This window comes from Balaenoptera physalus, assembly GCF_965194825.1.
Source record: "Balaenoptera physalus genome assembly, chromosome: 8".
Taxonomy (NCBI): Eukaryota; Metazoa; Chordata; class Mammalia; order Artiodactyla; family Balaenopteridae; genus Balaenoptera; species Balaenoptera physalus.
This window is the reverse complement of record NC_138887.1, coordinates 104,128,881-104,147,765: the sequence shown is the minus strand read 5'-3', so window position 1 is coordinate 104,147,765 and position 18,885 is coordinate 104,128,881. Positions and strand designations below refer to the sequence as shown.

General features: G+C 38.8%; 1 protein-coding gene and 1 pseudogene across 3 annotated transcripts in view; one reads left to right on the top strand and one right to left on the bottom strand.

Annotated features, from left to right (window-relative positions):
* Nucleotides 1-18,885, top strand: part of CHCHD3 (coiled-coil-helix-coiled-coil-helix domain containing 3) — a 281,079-nt gene that overhangs the window by 93,237 nt on the left and 168,957 nt on the right. For both annotated transcript variants that reach the window (XM_082473146.1, XM_082473145.1), the window contains exon 4: nucleotides 10,830-10,947. In XM_082473146.1, coding sequence (XP_082329272.1) covers nucleotides 10,830-10,947 — 118 coding nt within the window. The remainder of the gene's footprint in view (nucleotides 1-10,829; nucleotides 10,948-18,885) is intronic.
* Nucleotides 8,202-9,709, bottom strand: LOC309666040 (polyadenylate-binding protein-interacting protein 1 pseudogene; annotated as a pseudogene). The gene has a single exon. The product of its transcript is annotated as a polyadenylate-binding protein-interacting protein 1 pseudogene (transcript).

Sequence of the window (18,885 nt, the reverse complement as noted above, 5' to 3'; positions counted from 1 at the left end):
AGCTTTAACATTTAAGCATCTACCATAAAAAGCGTTGGAGTGAGTTAGGTGGTGTGTGTATCTGTGTATGTTTGAGAGGCATAATGCAGGTGGAGGGTCAGAGGTTGCAGTTTGGTTCAAGCTTGAAAGTCCTTTGAAATAGAAAAGAAGAAAAGTATTGATTCTTTGCCCTACAAATCTTAGAAAGGAGAATGGTAATATCTTCTCTCTCTCTGGCCAAAAGTTTGCCAAGACTTACCAACTGAACAAGGACAGTTTCAAAATATGTGTTCTGGCAAAAATGTGTCTTTTAACAAAAAGAAACATAAGTGCAAAACACTGTAAAAGGCTTGATGTATCTTTTGCATACGTTAGGATACTGTCATTTCTTCAGAGACCAGGGCCCTGAACCAGGGAATGTTGTCCTGGTTTCCTGTCTTCAGGAGGAAGCCATCTCATGTTGTCATCTGTCCCTGGCTCAGGCCCATGGGGCGAGGCCAGTGCTTAAGTTGCTGTCTTGCCCCGCTGGGCTGATGAAAGGGATTTGCCCCAGAGATACCTGCATTTGACCTCTGGTTCGTTTTTCCTCCTAGGACTCTGTGGTCCTCCTCCAGCATCTCAGTAAATAAACAACTGCAGCGCCCATCCAATGTATGTTCGCAAGGGAGAACGGTGTAGATATTTTCAAAACAAGTCTTCAGTAGTAACAGGTCATGCATGAGCATTTCCTTCCACTACTTCTATAAAACAGTTTATTTTCAAGTGCTGCTGATATGGCACAGTTCAGTGGTGTGTGTCTCTGCCTCCCTGCTCCCACCATTGTTCAGTTGTATTTTGAATGTTTTGACAATTGATGTATACTTTAAGATAAAAAGATGATTATTGTAGTTTAGGATGCCTCTAAATATTCAGTTTAAGACAGATAAAAAAGAGGCCGTAGGTCCTTCTAGTTGGATGCAAGGCAAGGGTGCTTTGGGGTGTCACGTAACTTCCTCCTGGGGAGTTTAATTGTGAATTCCTGAGGGAGGGGGGTGTGTGGGCCATGGATATGGTGACGTTAACTTGTGAACTAAAACCAGAATTCTTTTCAAATATAGATCTATCTTTTCAGTGCAGTAAGAGAATGTATTTGATAAGAAAATGGTCCGAGAAAATCCAGGACAGGTAGAACTTGTTCTCAAGTGAGACTTGAAATAGGGACTCGAGGTACAAAGTAATATGCAATGTGTAAAGGAGAGGTGATCGTCTGGAAGGGGGAGATGAGAACCATTTAAGATTATAACTATGGGTAATCCATCATAATAGTTGTAGGCTTCCGGTTATGGGCTGAGTTTTTTCCCTTAGGCATCATTTTGAAGCCATGCAGGAAAATGCCCCCAGATCATGAGTAAATTTTAGCGTGCTTTAATCACTTTTTAAAAGTGTTCTTGTGGAAAAGAAGGAAACATTGATTGTTAAATTCTGAATGACATTTTAAATGATATTTATGTAGAAACATAGATGACCAAAATAAGTGTCCTCTTGGTTGTATTCAGAACCAGGTCTTAATGCTGGTTAAATAATACTGATTTACTGTAGGTTTGCTAGATTTCAGTCATTCAGCGTTCCAAGACAGTGCCATTTCTTTCTAAATTACCATTATATAAAGGGTACCTGTGTTCCATCATATTAAACTCTATTCATTTCTTTCAAAAATATTTGTTGAATGCCTGCCAAGAGCCAGGCACTATTTAGTGTCTGGGTTACAGTGGTGCATAAGACAAAGTTCTTACCCCCCTGGCTTACATTATAGTAGTATATATATATTATGTGTTTGTGTGTGTTTGTTCATGGGTGTATCTTCTGTAAGAATGCAGGCTCCAAAGTCAGCCTGCCGGGCTACACCTCTCACTGGCTTTGTGACCTCGGGCAAATTACTTACAAGTTCTGTAAGCCTTAGCTTTACCTAACTTCTCTGTGCCTCAGCTTCCTCATCTGAAATACAGCAATTTGATAGGGTTTTTGTGAGGATTAAATGAATTACACCTGTCGAGTGCTTAGAACTGTACCTGGTACAAAGTAAGCATGAATAAATGATAACTCTTTATCTGTTATACATATAGATATTACATCTCTATATACTTAAATAGATGTTACATACAGATACATATTATATGTGAATGTAATATGGTTATATTAATGTACATTCATTTTTATGTGTTTATTTTGGGATCTCAGTGCATGTACATTTCCTTCCAGGATTTGAAATAATCTGAGCTGAGAAATTTTATTAAGCTTGCCTTGTACTTTTATTTTGGTAAAGTCTTATTGATAGAAAGCTGTGTACTTGTTCTGTCATTATTTTTAATAGTATAATAATTAGTTTGTTGGATTACTGGCTCAGCTTTTCCGTTTAAAAAATGAGTAGTAAACAGTATTTTGAATGCTGGTTCAGCATGTCCTGACAAAGTATGATGCATTAAAATAAAATTCATCATTAGCGTTAAAAATGACCTTTGAGGTTGTAGTCGCTCATTTTTCTCTTCCAGTGTTTGAAACAGTCTGAGTCAAGTACATTGCAATACTATGCAGATATTGTCTGTGTGTCATGGTCATAGTTCAATTTTAGATAAATCATTTCCTCAAATCACTTTATCTAGAGCAATCTCAGTTTCCCATTTATTCTCACCCATTATCTGAGGTTCTTATCAACTTTCCCTCAGTAATATAATGGCCTTATATATTAAATTATAAAGTAATTTTCTAAGCTAGAATTGTATAGCATTACCTATGTGTCAGCCTACATGAAGATAAATCTGAGTGTTTGTGAATGGCCAGGTTCAGAGAAACATTTAGGGCCATTGAAAGCCAAACCACTTTGGGAAAGGGCTGATTTGACTCTGGCAAACTCTGACTTGACATAATGAAAAATAAAAAGTGAGCTTCTTTTAAAATAATTATGAGTAATATGATTTTTAAAAACTGTCCTTATATGACCACAAAGGTGAGTAATGTAATGGAAACTGATTCCCGCTGGGGTGGTGGTGGTGTTACTCTTCAGGAGGTTTAAGAATCATGGCTTTGGAAACCAGATCAGGTCGTTTCATGTCTCCTGTGTGCTTTTCCACATCTCAGTTTTTCTCATGTTAAAGGAAGATAGTAATGCCTCCTTCCTCGAGGACAACAAAGTTGAATACATAAAAAATGCCCAGCTAAAGGTATCTTTAAAATACCCTTCCCATTTTCTTAAAACCTTTAGGTTCTTTCAATAAAATAATATTGGTATTATTAATATTACCAGATATCTGTGAGAACTGAATATATTTGAGTAATTTATTATTATTATTATTTCCATTTAAAGGACATGTTGTAATATAATATTCATTATGGGAGATTTGGCTGGTTTTTAGAAATTCATTTTGCTGGTGTATCTTAAATCTCTTACCTGATTGAGAATACACTGAGAACAAGAGCTAGGTTGCTAGGGCTTGAGGTATAAGGGCAGAGCTGACTGGTATTTGTTTCATTAAGCTTAGGCAAGCTATCCAATTACTTAATGCAAATAAGAAAAGTTTACACTAAACTCCTACTTCTGTGCTTAAAACTCTAGAGAATTTAAATGAGGAGAGATATGTATTTAAAAGAAGGAAATTTAAATGAAACTTAAATCAGGGGCTTAATGTAGAATAATATTAGACCAGCAGATCTGAAATAATAAGTGGGAAATGCCAGTAAATAAAAAAGAGAATGTATTCTCCAAGATACTTGGTATGTTTAGTTTTATTTTGAGATAATTCTTAAATCTTTGGAAACCCAATAATGAAAGACTTACTTTATCTCATACCGTTTTTTTTTTTTTCTTTACACGTCACACGGACCTTAAAAGTAGAGGTTCCATTGTCAAAGAGGGCTTCACCCTTCTTTCCCTTGGGGAGTGTTTGCAAAACAACTTGGCTTTGGATCTACACTCAAGGAGGCGGGTAGCACTCAGAGAGGCCCAGAAAAGAGAGTCATCACATTGGGCTCAAAATAAGAGAAAAATTGGTTGATCACACAGCCACTATCTTTCATAGATGGCCATTGAATAGAAGAGCCTGATGGAATATAAAAGCAAGGGCACTGAGAGGAAGCTCTGAAAAGAATTGGGAGCTTCTGAGAATACAAGCACATTTTCTTTGCAAAGTAGTTGTAGGTCGTTAAATGATCTCAATCTATAAAAGAGGAAGCTTATTCGAAGAAAATATTGCTATAAATGCTTTATGTGGAGGGGGGGAGAGGTGGGGAAATGAGGAATAGTGCAATTTAGACATTTCTAGTCTATTGCTTTTATTTCTGAAGGCACTGGACAAAGCTCTATTAGTTATACCATTTTTTCTGAAATTCTGCCCTCCAGAATAATTTGAAAGAAAGCGGAACTTTCTTCTAAAATTTTCTAAATTTTTGTTTCTAAAATTGCAAAGGTGATTTTAAGCTTCAGGGACCCTTCCAAAGCCTCGCACTAATGTATATTGGTAAGTGTGTGTGTGTGTGTGTGTGTGTGTGTGTGTGTGTGTGTGTGAAGAGAGCTCTCAGTGTCTAGGTTACCCAGCCTTTGGTATCTGAAAAGGCAGTACAGAAGTTTAACTACAGAAAGTAAGTGCCCAGTGCCTCTGGAACTGACTCATGTTTCCTCTAAGACAGTTTTTCCTTCCTGATGTTGCCCATTTTATGTTTCTTAGATTTCAGTTTAGATATCAGCTCCTACCCATATAGTTTCATGGCAACCTCACTTTTTAAAAATAATGAATTTGTCAGAGTTGAAGCTTCATGAGGGTAGGTGTCTCTTTTGCTCACCATTTTATTCTCAGTAATCAGAATAGTGCCTGTCACCAATAATTACATACTGAATGAATTTGTGAATACCATTTACTTCTACCTGGTGTACAGTTTTGTTTTGTTTTTTTTAACATCTTTATTGGAGTATAATTGCTTTACAGTGGTGTGTTAGTTTCTGCTTTATAATAAAGTGAATCAGTTATACAGGTGTACAGTTTTTAATCAAGTAGTTGGAAACTCTAAGGGTGAGACTAGAAATATAAGCGCTCATTGAGTGAAAATTAGAAAATTTGGAGATAATACTCCTTCATTTCATTTATCCCCTGACTACATTTCTCAAGAAATTTTGGAATGGAGAGTAATATATTTAATATATGATGTTTGTAAAACTTTTAACTGCAAGGGACCTTAGACTGTAAAGCTCAACCTTCAAATTTTGGGGCTGAGAAAACTGAGGTTTATTAGATTGTACCACTGAGTTGCTGATAGGTAATGATAATTTGTTCTGGGCCCTACTGTCAGACTTCTTAAAGATACAAAATTCTGTTTCATAAACAGTCACACACAGACCTTTCTTTTCGTTTTATTTTCAGCTATTCCTTTAGAACTAACTATTTGAGAATTTGTACAGGTCTATTTGTAAGGATAAATGAAAGTAACTGTAAGAATTAAGAAAGGAAAATTTCTTTTTGGTCAATTTGTGCCCCTCGCAATCTCTCTTCAGCCAAGAGTCAAGCATAGTTAGATGTATTAGGTATTGAAAGAAAGCGAAACTTTCTTCTAAAATTTTCTAAATTTTTTTTCTAAAATTGCAAAGGTGATTTTTCAAAAAACTGAAAATTTTTTTCTATAACTAATAGAGCTTTGTCCAGTGCCTTCAGAAATAAAAGCAATAGACTAGAAATGTCTAAATTGCACTATTCCTCATTTCCCCACCTCTCCCCCCCTCCACATAAAGCATTTATAGCAATATTTTCTTCGAATAAGCTTCCTCTTTTATGGATTCATTGAGATCATTTAATGACCTACAACTACTTTGCAAAGGTGATTTGTAGAACACACACCCACACACAGAGTTAGGTATTTCAGAGGCTCTGAAATGTTGTGGAATGTAAAACGCCCTTCTGTTTTAGGTTAGTATGGTCTGGGATCATCACACTTGTGACACTTAACATCATGGTGGCTTGGCCTTTGTAGGGCTCAGTTTGTGTCTAGTTTCGTAAATTCCTCAGTCTTCTATTTTCTGTAACGTGTTTTCCATTTTTGTCTGTGGTTGGAAATATGCCGCTCATTCATTCATGCGTTTACTCAGGTCTTTTTTGAGCACTTACTGTGTGGGGCAAGCACTGTTTTAAGCACTTGGGTATATAGCAGTGAAAAAAACCCAGACCAGGTCTTTGCCCTTGTGGAGCTTAGAGGCAAGTGGGAAAGAAAGAAAGGAGCATGTGCAAGGATGGGACTGCTAGAGTCATTATAGTCAATTTACATTTTAGGGGTCCTTGATCATAAAAATAAAGCAGAACTGGGACTTCCCTGGTGGCGCAGTGGTTAAGAATCCACTTGCCAATGCAGGGGACGCGGGTTTGATCCCTGGTCCGGGAAGATCCCACGTGCTGTGGAGCAACTCAACCCATGTGCCACAACTACTGAGCCTGCGCTCTAGAGCCTGCGAGCCACAACTACTGAGCCCACGTGCTGCAACTACTGAAGCCCGCACGCCTAGAGCCCATGCTCCGCAACAAGAGAAGCCACCGCAATGAGAAGCCCGCGCACCGCAACGAAGAGTAGCCCCCGCTCGCCGCAACTAGAGAAAGCCGGCGCACAGCAGCGAAGACCCAACGCAGCCAAAAAAAAAAAAAAAGGCAGAACTTCTTATTGGTGAAAAATTGGGGGAAAAAAAGATGGAGAGGACAGAGCTATATGTGGTCATGGTGTATTTAGTGAATTTGGAGATTTTCTTCTTTTCAGAAACTCACTGCTTCCTCTGTATCCCTGACCCCATAGTGGGTACTATTATTATTACTGCTACTTACCTAATGTGTTGAGTACTTATTATGTTACAGGCATTGTACTAAATGCTTTCTGTATGTAGAATCCTGTAAGGTAGGTGTTACACCAGTCTATTTTACTCATGAGAATAACAGGACCTAGGGAGGTTAACTACAGTATTTACTCAGCTAGTAAGTGGTAGAGCCTTGGTTTGGACCCAGGAATCCAACTCCAAAGTTTGTGCTTCTGTACCAAGTACTGCCAGCTGAATAATCTTTATTTTTTATAACACTGAAGACTTTTGTGCTTATGTTATTGCTTCTTTTTCATTAACTTGCCAAACTTTATGATATTTCTTTAAGTTGAGGTACTTCAGAAACTCCATTTGTAATTGAAATTTATGCCATATGCAAGTAAACTCAGAAAAAAATGAACAATACTTTAAAATTTGATACACCAAATGTGGAAGATATGAGAAAATTTAGTTGTATAGAATTCACTTTATGTTCAAGAACTAATAATAATGTAAGTTTCATACTAGTTTTATATATGTATGTAAAGTGTTTGCACAGTGTTTGCATATAGTAGGTGATCCATAAATGATAGTAATTTTTATTTTATTTTAGTTTGCACTTCACTTGTAAAATAGGTAATGTCTTTTACTTTCAAGTGATAGGCTGGTAGAGATGCTATAACTGCCTAGTTTTCTAATCTGGTACGATAACTTCAGCAGTTATCTGCACAATATCCTTATGTGGACCACTTTGTTTTTTATGTTGCCTTCCTTTTATGTAACTCCAGGATTTATTTGGGTAAAAGTATATTTGTTTCTTTTACTTATCTTTATTCAAGACATAAAACCACACAGGTTTAATTTTTAGGGGGGAAGCATTATAATTTTGGAATATATTTTACAAAGTGATTTTATCTGTTAGAGTTGATTTGTGAGAATTTCAGAGTATCAAGATGATGTAGCAATTTAAAGAGAATAACGAAAAGTTTTATTTTCTTATTTCTTTTCAATAATCTTTTTAAAAACTGAAATTTGATAGACTAGTATTGAGTTCAATTTGGTGCTCATCATTCCCACTTAAAAAGTCGATTGCACTCAGAATTTCACTTATACCAACATAAAAATTTTACTTTTTCTTTTCTTTTTCTTTTCCAAAATCGATTTTATTACAGCCAAAACAGTGGAATTAACTGTACATAATAAACTATTTTATATATATATATATATATATCCACACACACATACATGCACATTTTAAGTTGTAGGGAATAAAGTTTATTTTGGCAGAGAGTGTTAAACAAAATTAAAGTTGCATACATTAGTGACATAACTCAACATCCTTAATTTAGTGTAAGTGTGACACATTTTCTTGCTTTTCCTGTGTTCTGGTAAATCACCATAACCGGACTTCCCTGGTGGTGCAGTGGTTAAGAATCTGCCTGCCAATGCAGGGGGCACGGGTTCGAGCCCTGGTCCAGGAAGATCCCACATGCCGCAGAGCAACTAAGCCCGTGCGCCACAACTACTGAGCCTGCACTCTAGAGTCTGCGAGCCACAACTACTGAGCCCGTGTGCCACAACTACTGAAGCCCTCACGCCTAGAGCCTGTGCTCTGCAACAAGAGAAGCCACCACAATGAGAAGCCCGCACACCACAACGAAGAGTATCCCCCGCTCACCGCAAGTAGAGAAAGCCCACGTGAAGCAACAAAGACCCAACACAGCCAAAAATAAATAATTAATAAATAAATTTATATAAAAATAAAAAATAAATCACCATAACTTAAAGTGCTTTATAAAATTGATATGCTGAAATTTAATTTTACTATTTTCGCTTATGCTCTGATTCCAAACAGGACTTTTCATAAGTTTCTTCTACCTCTGGGTCCATCTTACCATCAGTATCATCCAAGTATGACCACCCCCAGATAAATCTGTTCCATTTTCTTCATAATGTGGAGAAAAGTCTTCTCTTTCAAGTAACTCTTGATATTTCTCTTGGTGATCTGGATCAGCTGCAGTGAAAGGAACACTATCAGATGTATAAAATGTTGGCTCATTCATAAAATAATTAGGATCATTTTCAGGTGTTGCTTCCCTGTATGTTGAAGTTGCATGGACTCTACCCCAGTTACTTGACCGGAGTTCTACAAGCTTCAAGAGCATCTGTTTTACATCTCTGCTGCAATTTGCATCTAGGACAACGTTTTCAATTCTCTGAATAATTTCTTCCATATCAGTCTTTCCTTTTTCCTTCCAGGCATCTTCTAAAACTCACCCTGTCAACTTCAGTAATTTTACTGCACCAATTAAGTTGTCATCCATAGGCTTAGAAAAGAGGGCATTCAGCAACTCCCAAAGACTGACCTGAAGAATATCTGCCCTTGTAACCTGTCCATTTGTTCCTTTGATCTCCAGGTTAAGATAAAGTTCTCCCAGAAAGAGTACAAATGCGTGGAATCGTTTTCGAGTCACTCTATCCCCTTTTGCAGCTTGATCTTTAACTTCATATTCAGTCCAACATCTTTGAAGTAGCAATTGGCAGAAGTTGCCACTCTGTGGGCTAATTGTCAGATGATGGGACAGGTAATTACAGAGGCGAGCTCCCATGGAAGAGAAATTTGGGATAGATGTGGCCTGTTGATAGATGAGTTCCACAAGTTCTTGCAAAGCATCATCTGTTGTAACCCAGCCATTCAGGGTCTCCGCAAACTGTTCAATTTCAGTTTCAAAACTGCCAGGCTGCTCTGAAAGATGATTCAAAAAATCCTGAACATATTCTGACAAAGTGGGATAATCCTCACAACCATCCTCATAGGATTCTGTATAATTAGAATAAGTTGATGGGTAAAATTCACGGGGCGTTTACAGACAGCTTAGGCACTAATACAGGAGCTACAATCACCTGGGGTTTAGCCATTGTTGACTCCAAATCCTGCTGTGGGATATTATCCTGCGAACTAGGTGGAGCTCTCAGGGGCCTTGTTTGTTCCCTGGCGGGCCCGGCCTACATGAGGTTCTCTGGAGAGAAGTCCTTACTTTTTCTTTTTAAAGCATTGCTTATACCTTTGGGCTATGATGGTATAGAGGGGTTATTCTCTCAAAGAAGAAAAGGCAATCAGAAAATCTTTGTCCATGAGATTAGACTAAAATGTACTCTCATTCAGTGACTACTGAATACCTTTATGTGCCAGGCACTATGGTGAAGATGGGTGCCAAAGTAATTTGTCCTTGTCATGCACAGTGGAGGGGTTTTAATGGATTGTAACTTAGTGTGAACTAGTTGTGTGATGAGGTTACTGATAGACCTAATGCAATCAGATGCTTCATTAGTAGAGTTAGTGTTGTGTGGGAATCTTGGAAGGTGAGGTTCTATTGTCTTACTTTGCTGGATCATGTCTGCAGTGTTGCATTTAGTTTGGAGCTAAGGGACAAATTGGAGTCATCCCACAAGTGAGGAGCCCTGCTCTTGAAGGGTCTGGCCATTTTTGCAGATAAAGATTGTCGGAACATTCGCTGGGAGGGAGGATCTCTTCACCGTGTTTTTAGTTCCTGCCGTAATGTCAGGTCCATGAGGACAGAGACTGGTCCTTGTCAGTACTGTGACATCAGTGCCTTGCACATTGCCTGGCGTGTATTCAGTGAACAGTTGAGTCAGTTTTGATGGGAAGATGATGGTTACCTTCAAATATTTGTCTTGTGGATGGCTTTTTAATTAGATGTATTACTGCTATCTCCAGAGGGCAGATGGAAGCACCAGGGATCAGATATTTAGGTGGGCAGATTTCAAGCTGACATAAGAAGATCTTTGTAAAACTAATTCAGCAGTCAGATTGATTAGCCTCTTGATGTATTTGAATTCGGTTATTTTAAATGCTTGGGTAGAGGCTGCTTGAGGATTTACTAGAAAATATACCTGCTTTGGATAAATTTTAGGCCAAGATGATTTCATCTGCTAAATCTGTGGCTTTAATATATTTCATTACGAAAAATGATGTCAACTACTAAAATCTTTCTTTTTCTCCCTCTAAGTTAGACCTTTGTTGTCTTTTCAGACTAAAGCAAAGCAAAGAACTGGACTCAGAGAAGGCTTTTGCCAATGAGCAGTTGACCAGAGCTATTCTTCGTGAGAGGATATCAAATGAGGAGGAACGTGCTAAGGCAAAGCACCTGGTGAGTATTAAAGATTTAGTGGAAAGGTCTTGTCTACGAGGAAACTTCTGATGTTTGGGAAAAGCTTGCCAACTTTCAGTGTGGATGATATTCATGTTCTCTTTGCTTAGATTTTCTTTATTTTTGCCTTTTACAAGTGGCTGACAATTTGCTAAGATTAACCATCAAAGACTTTAAGGCAGGTGTAATGAGAGTTATTGAAGAAAAGATCAACACGGAGACACAGGCATCTTGCCTGAAGGGAATTGTTTGCTTGCTCCCATCCCCCTTGCTTTTGGTTTCATTGTATTTGAAACCTCTGGGGTGAGCAGCCTAGCTTGTTTCTCTCCTTCCTGGCAACCACCAGATGTTAGCCTGGGAAGTCTCCAGCAAAGGTGAGTAAAGTGTTTGTTTTTTTGTTTTTTTTGGCCATACCACTCGGCATGTGGGATCTTAGTTCCCCAAGTAGGGATTGAACCCGCACCCCTGCATTGGAAGCGTGGAGTCTTAACCACTGGACCGCCAGGGAAGTCCCAAAGGCGAGTAAGGTTTGATCAGTCGCTTTCTGGGCTTCAGAAAGGGGAGCCATTTTTTATAAGAAAGGAAATAATTTTTTCAAAGAAAATATATTTTAAAAATAGATTACATAAACATGTTTAAAAATGATTATTAGTAGAAATAAATTTAAGAGGCACCCATAAATCTACCATTCTCACGTAACCACGGTTTACACCGGGGTGTTTCCCTCTAGACAGTTTTTATTCCTGGGTCTGTTACCTATTGAGGACTTTGAATAGTGCTGTACATAGGGTTTAGCATCGTGAACATTTTCTTTATATCACCGAAATGTAGTTTTTAATGGCTGAACAATAGTGTTTTCTGCATGCAACATGATTGATTTAACAACTTCCCATTGTTAAATAAAAGTGCAGCCGTTCTGGGTGAAGCCTGGGGTCCTGACTACTCAACCCTCACTTTAGCCTTCCTAGAAACCCTCATGTCACTTCTCTGACTTCTCAGAAGCTTTAGTGCTCATTGGAATATGGCTGGGAACTCACTGGAAAGATAAAATGTGACTATATAGTGGAGAACTTAGGATGCAAGACTCAGGGAGATGTCCCTAGTTCAGGCAGCTGGGGATCATTAACAATATAAGAAAAGAGTCGTTTCTCTCCTGTTCTTTCCCTTGGTCCTTTCTTTGAGAGGCTAACTTATGACCAGACGCCAATAGAGAAGATACAAGTAAGCCAATGTGTAATGAATCCATTTCTTCAGTGACTAATCCAGGATCCAGGCTGAATGGGTAGGCCGTGAAGCCAGAGCAGAGGTGATGGACTAAGAAAGGAAAGTCAAGGGACCGGTTGGCGCTATCACGAGGACACACACCTTGAGTGGAACTGAGGCCAAGAGATGTGGAAGGAAAGTCATTCGTTGTGAATGGGGGATAATTTCAGAATTAAAGATGTTAGGTGTTGAGTAATTCAATCATGACATCTGCTGTGCTCCCAAGTTTGAGGATTGTTTTGAGGAAGTTGAAAGCGTATCAGGCCAGTGTGTTGAAGGGTCATTCCCACGTATTTTACAGCCTCCCAGTTCGAAGGCCAGGGATGGAGTGGAGAGTGTTAGCAGTGCTTATGGTGGAGGATGGTTGCGGAGCGAGCTTCTCGGTTTCTAGTGGGCAGGAGACTCCTTGGTTGGCATTCTTCTTTGTGCCCTTGCTTTTGCCTCTTATCTTTGAAGCATTTTTTTCTCTACTTTTCTCGGCCTAAATTTGAATATATTGTCTTGTTCTTTTAGTTCAGAGAGATAAGCAGATTGGGATTTTTCAAAAAACTCATTAAATGCACACACAGGCACATGAGATGGCATAAAAAAGGAGAGTTTTCACAAGAAATGTGAAAGTATAAAAATTTCTTAACTAGCAGTAACTAGAATATTATGTAATGTAGTTGGGTTGGAGCAGTATGTCTTCAGCACATTTTTTCCTTGTACCTTATAAATCCTCTCTATTTCCTTGTCTGTTTTTTTGTGTTCAGGTTAAGCGTAAGAAGCTGGCATTGTATATTCTGTTTTGTAGGTCTCTTCTTTACTGATTCTGGGGTTGTAGGGTATGGGTGGCAAATTACTGTACTCAGAACTCCTGAATTTCAGCATCTATCATAATATTGGCTAAACAGAGCCCTCAAAGCATGTTGAGACTAAAAGTAGAATTTATGTAATAGTATTATAGCTGATTCAGAGGTTCCCGTCCTGGCTTGAGCATTCTCAGACATTTAAGTGATAGTTCATGGCCACAGCAACATGGCTGCCTACAGCAATGTAGGTACCTGGTGACTCCCAACTTATTTACCACATTACCCCCTTTATTGTTGTTGTTCATTATTGTAGAAGACATGCATATTCTTTGGGTAAAGATCAGAAAATAAATACAGAAATAATAAGATCAGTTAGATTACCGTTATCCAGAGATAATTAGATAATTACTGTTAAGATTCTGGTTTATTGTTTTATATTCCTTTTCATATTACTGAGTCTGTATAAAATTTTTATATTAATATGTATATTTGTATTTCTCCAAACATAGATAATAGTATATATAGTTTTATATAACTCTTACAGTAACCTTCAGATTAAAAAAATTTAGACTATATGATAAAGGTCTTTCTATACCAGTAAGTATGTATTTGCATGATCACATTTAATGGTTGAATGTATTTCACTGAATTTTCCTCTAATTATTAACATAATACAGGGATATTATAGAAAATTTAGAAAATGTAAAAGTCACTAAGGAACCACCTCATATCCATTAGGATGGCTACTATTTAAAAAAAAAGAAAACAGACAGTAAAAAGTATTGGCAAGGATGTTCTGGGAATGTAAAACGGTACAGTCACTTTGGAAAATAGTATGGTGGTTCCTCAAAAAAATTAAAACTAGAATCACCCTATGATTCAGCAATCCACTCTTCTGGGTTTTTATCCAAAAGAATTAAAAGCAGGACCTCAAAGAGATATTTGTACACCCTTGTCCATCGCAGCATTATTCATAATAGCCAAAAGGTAGAAGCAGTCCAAGTGTCCATCAGCAGATGAATGTATAAAGAAAAACGTGTTATATACATACAGTGGAGTGTCATTCAGCCTTAAAAAGGAAGGAAATTCGAACACCTAATGCAACATAGATGAACCTTGGGGACATTATGCTAAGTGAAATAAGCCAGTCACAAAAAGATAAATACTGTATTACTCTCCTTATATGAGGCATCTAGAGTATTCAGATTCAGAGACGGAAGACAGCAGGGTGGTTGCAAGGGGCTGAGCAGAGGGAGGAATGGAGAGCTTTTTTGTCACTAGAAGTCCAATGTGCTATCCGTTGCACTGCAGAGCCACCTGGAGAGCTTTTTAATGGGTATGGAGTCTCAGTTTTGCAAGATGAGAAGAGTTCTGGAGATTGGTTGTGCACCAGTGTGAATGTACTTTACACTCTGGAACTTAACACTTCTAAATGGTTACAATGGTAAATTTTATATCATGTGTATTTTACCATAATTAGACCTTAGAAAAAATTACTAAGGAAATAGCATTGTTGCACGTGTAGTTAGTGTTTAGGGAGCATTAAGTTCTTTCTGCTCCTCCGCCCCCACCTGCCACGTACACAGTCCAGGTTTCAGATTCTTCATCCCACCATCCAGTATAACATGTGCTGTGGAACATGACTTCAAGTCTGTGTTGTCTGTTAGTGCCTTGGTCCCCAGCTGTGGGAGCGGGCATCCTCAGAACCCATGACTCTTGTGAGTGTCACCCTAAGAATTGTTCTGCTGTGAGTGCTGGACCCCCATGGCTGCCATTCTTAACCCTAATATGTGGGACTCTTTTTTTTTTTTAATTAATTAATTTATTTATTTATTTTTGGCTGTGTTGGGTCTTCGTTTCTGTGCGAGGGCTTTCTCTAGTTGCGGTGAGTGGGGGCCACTCTTCATCGCAATGCGTGGTCCTCTCACTATTGCGGCCTCTCTTGTTGCAGAGCACAGGCTCCAGACGTGCAGGCTCAGTAGTTGTGGCTCACGGGCCCAGTTGCTCCGTGGCATGTGGGATCTTCCCAGACCAGGGCTTGAACCCGTGTCCCCTGCATTGGCAGGCAGATTCTCAACCACTGTGCCACCAGGGAAGCCCTGTGGGACTCTTTTGAGTGATGGCCAAACATTGATTTGTTCCTCTTTATTTAGTACCCAAATATTGCAGCCAACAAGAAAGTAAAGGCTGGATTTCACACATTTGAAGGAATTGGAAAGCTGTCTTTCAGTAGAACTAGGGGGAAAAAGAACCCAAAACTGATGTAATGTTAGTGCTGTGAGATAAAACTTCTCCTCCCCCTTCCCATCCTCCGCCCACGAACAGTTGACATTTAGATTGCTGTCTCCTTAGATATGAGTCCAGGCTTTTTTTCCCCACGGTTGTTGTAGCAGCTAGCTTTATGGAAGCTCTTTGAAGGGCAAAGTCATGATGGCCCTGTTGCTGAAGTTTTAAAATAGGATCAGATGAAAAGTTGGCACTTGGAAGAACTGCGTTAGCTGGAGAAGCCGTTGAGTCCTGCTCTTGATTCAAGAAGCGTATACCAGTCCCTCACTGTACCTCTCACTGACTGGTACCAGTATTTTCATCAGCTCTTTCTACCCAGAGGTTTTGGAGAGGCAGTTTACTGATAACTGTATCCACATGAAAATGTTAACTAAAATTCACACGAAAGGATTGCGGCTTAGGAGCAGGAAAGCAACTCTGTAAAGAATGAAGACTAATTAAAAGGACAGAGCCAGGAAACCTGTAAAGTTAATGTGACTTGACATTTGTGTATCTTTGAGATCTCCTACATCTAAATCTAATATTTGCTGTGTCACTAGATTTTTTTTAAAATTAAAGAGTAAGGGGTTGTGTTTATTTGACTTTGCGGTTATATTTGATTTCTTTTTAAAATGTCAATTAAAATTTTGATTCACTCTTTCTGTCTTATTAAACAATGCTGGTTTAACATTAGTCATTTCTTGTTATAACCACAGAACTGTGTAGTATTTTTTTCTTTTTTAAGCTAAACTTGAAGCCACAATTTACTTACTTAAGGAAATATTTACTTAAATATTCTGGAGCTTATAAAACTAAATGTGAAATAGTTCCCTTCACTTTTTGGACCGATATTTTATTGAGTGCTTTACTGTATGAAAAACACGGTGCAGGATACTAAGGATGCATAAACGAAAAAGACAAAATCTGTAAGGAATTAGTGCAATGTGGGAGACAGATACACGAAAAATAATGTTGAGAAGTGCTAAGTCTGGGACTTCCCTGGAGGTCGAGTGGTTAAGACTTCGCCTTCTAATGTGGGGGGGTGTGGCTTCAAGCCAGGCCAAAAAACAAAACATAAAACAGAAGCAATATTGTAACAAATTCAATAAAGACTTTAAAAATGGTCCACATTAAAAAAAAGGATCTTTTTTTTTAAAGTGCTAAGCCTGTGATAGAGCCATGCTACTTATATCCTTGTGAGAATCCTCACTTAAGTGAAAGCAGGGATTTACTTTCATTTAACCCATTGCTGTCTGCATTCGTTCATTCACACATTTGAGAGCCTAATGTATACCGGTGCCTGGCAAAGAGTAAAGAGTCAATAAATGCTTGCTGATTTAATAAATGAAGAATTGAATTTACTACTCAGGTCGTAGAAATGGGGGGAGAGGAAGTGGGAAAGACGAGAAAAGATTTCCTAGGGAAGTGGTGCCCGAGTGGAATCTTGAAATATGAGTAGGAATTGCCTGTATGGTTGAGGAGTAGGGATGGTCCAACCTACAGTATTGCAGGGAAAAGCATGGAAGCCTGGGGACACTGGGATACGACAAGGAGTTGCTGAGTGGGAAGTACAGGGTAAGGAGTGTTGAGGGATGAGGCAGAAGAAGTTGCCAGGGCTGAGATCATGAGGAGCATGTATGCAACCCAAAGAACCATGGACTACATACACGCAAAGGTTTGAAATGCAGTGGCAGATGCAGGCATTTTGATAGCTCTCTTTAGTGAAGTGTGAAGGATGGAATAGAAGAGGGAATGAATGGAAACAGAGATCATCCTCTTCTGTGTTCCCCTTCATCACACATTTATAAAACACCTACTGTGTGCGTGCTACGTGATGCCAGTTGCTGGGGATGCAAAGATGAATTAGATTTGGTTGCTTTTCCTAAGTCTCCATCTCCAGTCAAGTATAAGGTGTGTGGGGAAGGTCATTCGTACCTTGGATTTTTTTTTTCTACTTAAGTTATAATTTTTGAATTTGTAATACCTCATAGTGTTTAGAAAAAATAACACAAAAAAATTAGGGTAATTGGATGCATAAATTCAATTTTTGCAAATTTAAGCTGCTGTTTCACCAAAATGTCACTTTTCATCCCCAGTTTCCCTTTTGTCTGAAATGCTCCAGTGAAGCAGTCAAGAAGAAGAATTGATTAATTTTGTGCTGTATGCTTTTCAGTTCTGTGTTTTGTTTGTGCTTCAAACTGTGACAGTTGAAATTTCATGGTAAAGAGAAAAAGGTTTTGAATTTGGGGTCTGGAGGAAAATGACTAAATTAAAGGAAGTAGATAAGAATACCACTGCTGCCCAAGTATAAGTGAGGTTCTGCCCAAGGGCAAAGAATACACTTGGGGTTGTAATTTTGAAATGATCAACGTAGTTCATGCTCAAAAGTTCTGTGTTGAAGAAAGGTAAGGGTGATCACTTGGGGCTCTTAGTATCATTAAAATTAACCAGGTAAATGAAGTTGCAGTGTAGCACTGGTTATCCTGGGTTCTCTTCCTGGGCACTTAAAAATCCTTTTCAAAAATGTTTGCTATTTTGGACTTCCCTGGTGGTGCAGTGATTAAGAAACCACCTGCCAATGCAGGGGACACGGGTTCGAGCCCTGGTCCAGGAAGATCCCACATGCCGTGGAGCAACTAAACCCGTGCGCCACAACTGCTGAGCCTGTGCTCTAGAGCCCACGTGCCACAGCTCCTGAAGCCTGTATGCCTAGAGACCGTGCTCCGCAACAAGAGAAGCCACCGCAATTTGAAGCCTGTGCACCGCAACGAAGAGTAGCCCCCGCTCGCTGCAACTAGCGAAAGCCCGTGCACGGCAACGAAGACCCAATGCAGCCATTAAAAAAAAAAAAAAAGTGCTATATTTTTGGGGTGCAATTTAGTAGTTCAGTTATAATCTCTATTAATACACTCCCTCTGGTTATATATGCCCTGGGCTGGTTTTCTTGCTATAGACACAAATCCCCAATTGTTCTGACATGCATGGCATATTAATTTGCTTTGAATGCCAAAAATGAAGTTAATGATTTTGAGCTTTCACTTTCGAGGACTATTTAAATATAGAATTTCTGCTTTATGTCAGAGATTTAAGCCATTTAGGCATAAGATATTTTCCTCAATGTTATTGGTGAGAATGGGACCTAGGATCCATCTGCAAGCGCATTCTTCCTGTCTCTTGCTCAGTTCCTCTCTTACCAGGAAATGTAAAGGGCAGCGGCCCTCAAGACAGGTGGGAGCAGAGGCATACAGCATCATTTTGCCTCCTGTGTAAATGTTTGGATTCAGCAGGCCATTATAGTTTCCAGGACAAAGCATCCGTATCCCATCTTCTCCCTTTATGTACTTTGTTATCTTGTGTGCTCTTTACTTCCTGTGCGTGTTAAAGCAGCATGACTGTTGTCAGCTGGAATGCATACAGCCCTGTGAAGATACTGTTAGTCAAATATTCCATGGAGTGGCAGGGCAGCTTCTGGTATGTTTGTTTGCCACAGTAGTAGAAAAAGAGAAACAAGTTTTGTCTCAGTATGCCAACCTCATCTTTACCTTAAGAGCCCAGAAAGAATAGAACTGCTGTTGCAGATTTCAGTATTGCTTGTATAACGAAATCTTAACCAGATGAA